The 9,679-nt window shown below is 47.1% G+C and overlaps 1 protein-coding gene across 1 annotated transcript in view; it reads left to right on the top strand.

Moving 5' to 3' along the window:
* frem1b (Fras1 related extracellular matrix 1b) overlaps positions 1-9,679 on the top strand; it is a 40,965-nt gene that overhangs the window by 7,105 nt on the left and 24,181 nt on the right. The window contains exons 8-16 of the mRNA XM_037674429.1: positions 5,596-5,940; positions 6,264-6,406; positions 6,490-6,686; positions 6,770-6,860; positions 7,070-7,237; positions 7,328-7,536; positions 7,682-7,775; positions 8,114-8,366; positions 8,462-8,650. Coding sequence (XP_037530357.1) covers positions 5,596-5,940; positions 6,264-6,406; positions 6,490-6,686; positions 6,770-6,860; positions 7,070-7,237; positions 7,328-7,536; positions 7,682-7,775; positions 8,114-8,366; positions 8,462-8,650 — 1,689 coding nt within the window. The remainder of the gene's footprint in view (positions 1-5,595; positions 5,941-6,263; positions 6,407-6,489; positions 6,687-6,769; positions 6,861-7,069; positions 7,238-7,327; positions 7,537-7,681; positions 7,776-8,113; positions 8,367-8,461; positions 8,651-9,679) is intronic.

Raw genomic sequence — 9,679 nt, 5'->3', positions numbered from 1 at the left:
CGTGTGTGAGAAGAGGCAAAACAGCGCCCCCTGCTGGGGATTGCTAGAGGTCACAGGGACACCTGGACAGGTCTCAGTCCATCACAGGGACAACTAGGGACAATTCTAACATGCATGTTTTTGATCTGTGGGAGGAAACTGGAGTAAACCCACGCAGCATGAAGAGAACATGCACACTGCACTCAGAAAGGCCCCTGGCCGGGATTTGATCTGGCGACCTTCTTGCTTACAGACAGTAGCTCTTCCAACTGAGCCACCGTGTCTCCTGAAACTTCACTGTTAAAATTTTTAGTTTTTTATTTGTGTGAAACAAAACCGCAGGTGATGTTTAACGAATAATTCCTGTTCTGATTTAATTATTTTATTAATATTAGAATTTAAACAGGAAGCTGTACCCTTCACAATAAAAGTATAGAAACGGAAACAAGTATTTCATACTTAAAAACATTTATTTCCTGTTGGTTTGAATTCAATTCAATTCAGTTTTTTTTCTAGAGCACCAAGTCTCAAGAGAAGTCATCTCAGGCACTGAACAGAAACATTTGAGTGTTTTCTTTTGAAGCTTCGGGTTTAGATCTAGTTTTTTTTAAAGTTGTTCCTGAGATTCTAATGACTGTTGGTTCTGCAGTCGGTCTGTTTGAAGCAGAACAGTTCCTCACATGAACGTCAAAAACCTTGCAGCCTCCTGGATGAAGAACACTCCTCCTCCTCCTTTAGTCCAGTTCTGCCAGTCGGGAGGAACTCTGGTCTTTTTCCTCCTCCTGCTCGCCGTGTGTTTCAGGAAACATATGTCTGCTGTTCCTTCATGTGTTTCCTAATCAGGTGTAAACGGGGGCCACTTCGCCAGGGGCCACCGCCCCCCCCACACATCCTCGCCCGTCCCTTCCAGCCCGCCGCATCGTGAGGCCGGCCTTCGTGCCTGCGCGGTGGCAGTGAGCAGCAGATTGGAGCTGCTGCTGCCATTTCATGGCGGCATGCACACGGAGCAGATGCACTGTCCCCAAACAGGTTTTTACCAGCCGGCAGGGGGGACGGGGTGAGGAGGGGTGGCAGGAGCCCTAGGGTGGTGGAGGTGGGGGGCAGGGGGTTTAGCTGATGGTCAAAACATAAAGAAGTCTGAACAATCTGTGGTTCGGTTCTGTTTGATGGTAGGCTGTGGAACCGACCCAGGCTGGTAAAACCACCACCTGCACCATCCTTCATGGCTCGGTCCCAGTTTTCCCTGCAGCCGTCCTACTGGCTCTGGGTCAAGTTGACCTCTGAGGCCTCAGAGGTCAACAGAGGAGGATTCAAGCGACCCGAACACTGGTTCTGAACAGATTTGATGCAGACAGAAGCGAGGACAAGAGGCTGAGCAGACGACACTTCTTCACTTTGAAGATGCTTCTATGAATTAACTCTGATCATGATGTCAAGCGTCAGTTTTTATTTCAAGACATAATATTTACTGTTATATGGACTCCAGAAAACGCTGAAGAATTTTAAACGCTTTACTTTAATAAAAGATGTGGTGTGTGGGAGGATTTTCACCTAAACCAACCAGACTAGCTGAAACAATTTCTGCTAACACCCGTTCTTGACCCTGTGATGCTTTTAAATACAATTATTCATTTGTAAGCTGTAACATCCTGACTGTAAATTCAAAAACGTTCTAGACAAAAACAACTGGACTTTATTTGTAACAGAAGACGTTTCGCTTCTCATGCGAGAAGTTTCTTGTTTTGTTGAAAATGCCCAGTTATCACAGCATCAAAAGAACAAGGAACGTCAAAAAGTAAGTTTCTAAAATTACAACAGAGCTGTTTTCTCATCACAAACCATCAGTCAAGATCAGGAGTTTGTCGCCAACTCAAATTTTCAGGACCAGTGGGTTAGAAATTTGTCTAACAGGACCTTGACACAACCTGAGAAAGATGTGCTGACAAAAGGACTAAACTTTGCCATCTCCCCTCAAGAAATACCTGTTGTGGAACTAATCACGGCCACTGAATCCGCGATTAGGAACAACAACTTGACGGAAGGAGAGGCAGAACAGCTCAGAATGGAAATATCAGCAACCCTCTCCAGTGCCAAACCGCCTCCTTCAAACCTCACACCACACGAAAGGAAAGCTGTAACATCACTCAGCCAGGACCAAAACATCACCATTTTACCAGCTGATAAAGGAAGATGCACAGTAGTCCTCAACACTTCTGATTACCGGGAAAAAATAACTACACTACTGAGCGACCGTAACACCTACGAGACCCTGAAGAGGGACCCAACCAGTGCCTACAAAAAGAAAGTCACAGATTACCTGCAAAAACTTGAAAAGGAGAAAACAATCAATCGATTGTTGTACCATAGATTGTACCCAGGGGAAGCCACTCCCTGTCTTTATGGACTCCCAAAAATACACAAAGAAGGAACACCACTCAGACCCATCGTCAGCAGCATGAACTCAGTGACATACAATATTGCTAAACATCTGGCTGGTATTTTAGCTCCTCTTGTTGGAAACACACCTCATCACATAAAGAACTCCATTGATTTTGCTAACAAAGTTCAACACTTGAAACTAACCCCAGGAGAAACCCTTGTATCGTATGATGTGACTTCTCTTTTCACTTGCATACCCATCTCTGAAGCAGTAGAAACCGTCAGAAAACAACTTCTACAAGAAAAGGACTTAATCAACAGGACCAACTTGACCCCAGACCAGATCTGCACCCTGTTGGATCTCTGCCTCTCCACCACTTCTTTCAAGTTCAATGACAGTTTTTACAGACAGAAGCACGGCTGTGCCATGGGATCTCCAGTGTCACCCATTGTTGCCAATCTCTACATGGAGGAAGTGGAACAGAGAACCCTACACTCATATGAGGGAACAACGCCAAGCCATTGGTTCCGTTATGTGGATGACACCTGGGTCAAAATCCAAGCCAAGGAAGTAGAAGCGTTTACCAGACACATTAACTCGGTCGATAACAACATCAAGTTCACCAGAGAAGATGCAAATGACAACAAGCTGCCTTTTTTGGACTGTTTGGTTCAGATGGAGAGAGAGGACAGCCTCAACATTGAAGTTTACAGAAAACCAACCCACACAGACCAGTATCTTCTGTTTGACTCCCACCATCCACTGGAACACAAACTCTCTGTCATCAGAACTTTACAACATCGGGCCGAATGCGTCCCCACAAAGACAGAAGGGAAGGAAAAGGAACTGAAACACGTTCAAGAAGCTCTTCAAACATGTGGATATCCTAACTGGGCTTTTGTCAAGTCAGAGAGGAAATCTACAAAACACACCAATAAACAGAAAAAGGAGAACAACAGACGTAAAAACATCGTCATCCCTTATGTTGCTGGAGTATCAGAGAAATTCAGAAGGATCTTCAACAAACACAACATCCCAGTACATTTCAAACCCAGCAGGACTCTCAGACAGAGGCTGGTCCACCCTAAGGACAAGACACCCATACACAAACAGAGTGGTGTAGTGTATGCGGTCCAGTGCAGCGAGGACTGTCCAGACCTCTACATTGGAGAAACTAAGCAGAAGACTGTAGCACCCTGACTGTAACATCCTGACTGTAACATCCTGACTGTAACATCCTGAACACATTGAATTTAACACCTTGAATGAAATGTCCTAAGTGTAACACCTTAACTATAACACCCTGACTGTCACACTTTCATTTTAACACCTTGACAGTAACATTTTGTTTTTAATGCCCTGACTGTAACACCCTGACTGTAACACCTTGACTGTAACACCCTGACTGTAACACCCTGACTTTTAACACATTGACTTTAACACCTTGACTTTAATGCCTTCATTATCACACCTTGACTGTCACACCTCGATCGTCATCCCTTGACTGTAACACCTTGACTGTAACACCCTGACTGTAATGCCCTGACTGTAACACCTTGACTGTAACACCCTGACTGTAACACCCTAACTGTAACACCCTGACTGTAACACCTGACTTTTAACACATTGACTTTAACACCCTGACTGTAACACCTTAACTGTCACACCTCAATCGTCATCCCTTGACTGTAACACCTTGACTGTAACACCTTGACTGTAACACCCTGACTGTAACACCTTGACTATAACACCCTTACTGTAACACCCTGACTGTCTGTAACACCCTAACTGTAACACCCTGACTGTAACACCCTGACTGTAACGCCCTGACTGTAATGCCCTGATTGTAAAACACAACTAACTTTTTGTGTCTCAGCAAACATCAGAAACCTGCTGCAGATCATCTTCTACCAAGGACTATAATTTACTTGGATGTTTGTTAAAACTTTCATTCCACTCAGTCGAGTTTTGTTACGCCTCTTCGTCCTCCTGGAGGTGGACTTGTCTTCATCGGCAGCTTAGGTTTGGCTGGTGCATCCTGCAGGATGTTGCATCTCAGAGGATCACACTGACCCTCACAGTGGAGACTTGGGACAGTCACTGCAGGCCCAGTCCAACGCCTTCAGCCAAATGGAGTGCTGCCTGTCCCACACACACTCACAGCATGTCCCGTTTCTTTCTTTATGGGCCTGTTGCCCAGTGACACCTTTGGGCCCAATTACGAAGTTGTTTCCATCACTTGGACTGTGAGCAGGTTCCCCTTGGTACCGTCGTTAATGAGGTTTGGGCTTGCAATTGCTCGTCTCTCAATCTGTCTGCTGACCTTGGCCTTCTGTCTTTCTGGCACTCTCATGGAGACAGGATGTCCCCGTCCTGGCAGCCGGGCGGCCGCCGGGAAAGGCGCCACATTTTACCCACCGGTGTACTCGGCCCAAGCCGAGCCGAACTGAGCCGTGCCTCCAGGCACCAACACAAACCTGTTATTTCCAAGCGGCTATGGCAGGAAGAGTGTGCACGTGCTGCAGACAGTAATTGAATCAAAGTGTGAAGTTTTGTCTGGAAAGCGTCCACCGATAACAGCACATGTTGACGTGTTGTGGACAGATGGACAAAAGAGACGTTGGCTTCATGAGGGACAAACAAGTTCTCATGTTCAGGAGACAAACGAACTGCTTCCCCTCAGTTCACTGCAGACAACATGTATCTGACTAAATTATTTAAATGTGACGAGCTGAGAAACACTTCAAATGTCTTCAAATTTCAGCTGCAACGTGTGAGAACAGCACGGAAATAAATGTCCATGCTTGATTTCACCTGATGGAAACAATTCAAGTGATTTTATTTGTTTCGTCGATTAAAATAAATCTCTGAAGTTTGAGAGGTTTTGAAGCACAAAGCAGAATGTTTTTACTTTTATAGTTATTTTGATAGTTATTTATATTTTAAAAGTTCCTGTGAGGGTCAGAACTGAGAGCAGATTAATCTGGTTTGTTAGAGGAAACTTTAAAGCTTTGTTTTAAATTTAAAGTTGACATTTGGCTTAAATCTGTAAAACAGGAAACTATTTCATTCGTGAAGCATTTCTTAGTCTATCGGGTTCTTTGGATCATTTGTTCCTCGATTCATTCATTTAAGTTCCTGAAGTGGAGACGCTCCGACTCTGGGCAGGAGCTCCCCTCACCTGTTCAGGTTCCTGAAGGATCCCAGTGAAACTGAACCCTCTGTGCTGCCTCCAGGTGGGAAGGCCTTCATGTTTCGTGTGAAGGACCTGCAGGAGGGCGTGGTTGTTTATCACCACTTTGACAGCGACTCCACCCGTGACCACATCATCTTCCGCATCAGCGACGGCCGCCACAGCATCCGTCACAGGTTCCCCATCAACGTTCTGCCGAAGGATGACTCCCCGCCTTTCCTCATCAACAATGTGGCCGTGGAGGTGCAGGAGGGCGGGGCTGTGCGGCTCCAGGAGTACATGCTGCTGGCCTCCGACCTGGACTCCAGCGATGACCACATCCTGTATCGGACAGTCTCCGCTCCCCGGGCAGGGCAGCTGGTACGGAAGAGCTCCGCCCACAAGACAGGTGAGGCTGTGGGATGATTTCAGCACTTAAACTGTCCACTCTTACAGCTAGGGTTAGCACAACGCCAAAGCAGAAAGACGTCAGCAATGACCTGTGAAAAACAGTTGTTACTGCCTGTTAATCTGGGAAGGGTCAAAGGTCATCTGGGGTCCATCAATCTACAGAGTGAAATATTATTTTCAAGGAAAACAGTATTTACCTGTCCACATCTGGAGACATTGTCCTCGTTCATTGTGCAGATGTTGATTTATTTACCAACTCATCGAAACATTTAAGAAAAATGATCATTTCCATGTGAGCAGACCTGATTTCTGTCCCCTCAGCTGTACCAGTGGACAGCTTCCTGCAGAGAGAGCTGATCCAGGGTCAGATCTTCTACCAGCACTCAGGAGATGAGGTGTTCGAGGACTCCTTCGACTTCATGCTGTCAGACAGCCACCAGCCGCCCAACCTGTCGCAGCCATACGTGAGTCAGATGAACCCAAACCCTGATCAGGAGGAAGTGATGTTTCTGTTGTCTCTGAGACTTCCTGTCCTCTCCATCTTCAGACAGTGGTGGTCCATGTATTCCCGGTGAAGGACCAGCTGCCTGTGGAGGTTCCCGGCACCACCCGGTCTCTGGTGGTGAAGGAGACTGAGGTGGTTTACCTCACACAGAACCAGCTGCACTTCACAGACAGAGAGAACCCAGAAGCTGACCTGACCTTCGTCATCACTCAGCCCTGCTTCAGCCCGCACAGACCAGGGTACAGAATGGCACGGGTCCAGGACGGGTCTGTGGGAGCAGGAGCAGAACCTCAGAACTTTGTTTTTCTCTGTTTCATGTCAGACTGATGGACGCAGGACGTCTGTTCTACACCGACAGTACCAGCGCCATGAAGAAGGACCACATGGTTCCAGTGTTAAAATCCTTCACTCAGGTGTGCAGAACCCACCAACATCTTCAGAACCTCCTGATCAGGTCATTCTGCAGATGGCTGGTTTCACTCGATCCAGCACCTCCTCAGAGGGAATAAAGTCCTTTTAGTTTTCGTTTGTTCGCCCTCAACTGTTCTGGTCTTGGTGGGTCTTCTGGTCTTGGTGGTCATGGGACTTGGTGATGACAGTACCCCCTCCTCTGTCCCTGCAGCATGCAGTGACACACATGAAGGTGGCCTTCATGCCTCCTGTAGAGGACATCGGACCTGACCCTCTGTTTGTCCAGTTTGTCTTCTCGGTGAGCGACCCCACTGGGGGAATTGTGTCTGGCCTGGTCTTCAACATCACCGTGACCCCTGTGGACAACCAGGCCCCTGAGGTCAGAGGTCAATCCCCCTGAGCCCAAGATCTGAGAGGATGAAACGTTGCTGGTCTGGAGGACTGAAACCATCGTCTCTGTGCTCCTCAGGCTTTCACCAACGTGCTGCGGGTGGAGGAAGGTGGAGCGGCCTTTGTGACCGAGGAGCACCTCCTGGTCCAGGATCGGGATAGTCCTGAAGAGTTGCTGAGAGTGAAGGTTCAGAGTATGGTCCGTCATGGTCGGTTAGAGCTGCAGGGACGAGTTCTGCTGCAGGGAGACCAGTTCTTGTTGCCAGACCTGAGAGGACTACGGCTCAGGTGAGACTATGTGAGTCAGGAGGTCCATCATGTCCTTCTGTACTGCTTGTTGGACCTTCTGTTGTGTCCTCATTGCTTCACCGTGTCCTCATGTCTCTGACTCTTTCTTAAATGGGACTGTCCTGCCTTACTTCCTGTGTTGCAGATATGTCCACGATGACTCGGAGACCACGGAGGACAAGGTGGGTCTGGAGGTGCTGGACGGTTTGAACTCTGCTGACGTTGTGCTGCATATTCAGGTGAGTTGTGACATCACTGTGACATCATTGTGACATCATCAAGCATCACTGGTCTTTTCAGTGTCGAGTGTTTGACCTGGATGTAGCGTTTCCTTTAACCTTTGAGACCTTTGACCTGTCAGATGACTGTTGAGGACTACGGCAAGCTGTTGGACATGCAGAACCTCAGTTTTAAAAGTGTGGTTAAAATAAATGATGTTTTGTTGCTTTTTGTTTCGTAAACAATAAAAATAAACATCAGATATGAAAATTTGTACAAGTGCATATGCTGCTGAAATGAGCTGCTTCAGGTTCCTCAAAGTCCTAAATGGTTCATCAAATGCTCCCCATGTCCTCAGGTCTTTCCGGTAAACGATGAGCCTCCCCAGCTGGGTGGAGGTCTGAGGGCTCAGCTGAGCTGTGAGGAGGGGGGGCGGGTCCAGGTGACGGTGGACTACCTGTCAGCTACTGACCGGGACAGTGACGACTCCAGACTGACCTACATGTTGGCACGAAGCCCCGGCAGAGGGGAGCTGCAGAGATCCGGACTGATGGCGGACAAGTTCTCCCAGCAGGACCTGCTGCAGGGTCATGTCTACTACGTCCACTCAGGTGGGTCCAGGCTGCGATCGGTGCATGGGAGAAATCAGCTGCAGTCTGGTTTTGTGACGTGTCGTCTCTGAACGCAGCATATTGGGTGTGTTCAGGTGCAGAGATTGGGCCGGACCCCGTGGTCGACACCATCACCTTCATCATCTCTGACAGCGAGGCAGGAGGAACGGATGGCTGTTGCCATGGAGACGCCCCACCTGTTCCTCTCCACGGGACACTTCCTGTTTATGACTTGAACGTCACCATCCTGCCTGTCAACAACAAGGTTCCCTCTGTCACTCTGGGTAGGACGGGTTCTGGTTCTGTCTGAACCGCAGTTTGTATGAAAACAGTTCTGATGATGTCATCTTCAGATCATGATTGACGCTCAGTTCAGCATCTTTTGGTTTTACAATTTTTTTTTTACCATTTTAAAGTTTTTAATTTACTGCAGTACTCAACTGCTACTCTGCCAGCTGAGCCTTCCATTTTAGGAATGTTGCATTGTGGGTAAAATGGCCATGAGCTGTTTCAGGAAGCAGCTGAGGAATGACTTAAACTCAGGGCTTAATTTGAGCCGGATCCTGCTGGAACAAGGTCCAGGAACTCTCTTATTTTGAAGGGTGCATTCCGATAACTGTTTGCCATGGATCCAGTACTCTCAGGCCTAATAATAAATTTATGAACAAATTTGACTGCCATGAAACAATAAAACCTATATTGGATCTGTAATCTGAAAATAATTACATAAACACTCATTTTAGACATAACAAGCTTCCTAGTATCACATCAGAGCTGTCCCTTCGCATTTCTGCTTCTACTCTGAAAAAAATCTCCGCCCCTAAAAGTTCAACGTCGTGGGCAATTTTATTAAAAAACACAAAAATATAATTACGGTAAACGTTTTGCACTGCGCATAAGTTCCTGCGCTTTTGTGAGCAATCTGATGTGTGAATCTCTGCAGGAGTTATCTGAACGTTCACTGAACTGCAACAAAGAGACGATGCTCTCGCTCCATCGAGCTGTTTGTCTGCAGTCAGAGGGTTTGAAGCGATGTCGGAGCGACCAGGACGCTTCTCTGAACTGAGCAGGAGGATTGAGAGCATCTTGTTTCTAAGTCAGTGACAAAGGCCTAAATATTAGGCAGTTTTTTCTAAGTGTGGCCAAAAACTTAGAGCAGCGCTTGTTGTCCCACGGTGCAGAGCAGGGAGGAGGATGAGGAGGCGCACGTGACCAAAGTGTGGGATATACTAAACAACTAGTAAGGTAAGAAATGATCCTGCACTTAACAAAGTCCATGCTCAATAATCCAGGTATAAAATCCAACATTTTTC

The sequence above is a fragment of the Nematolebias whitei genome, chromosome 3 (genome assembly GCF_014905685.2).
Source record: "Nematolebias whitei isolate Nwh7 chromosome 3, NemWhi1, whole genome shotgun sequence".
Taxonomy (NCBI): Eukaryota; Metazoa; Chordata; class Actinopteri; order Cyprinodontiformes; family Rivulidae; genus Nematolebias; species Nematolebias whitei.
This window is presented reverse-complemented; position numbering and strand designations above follow the sequence as displayed.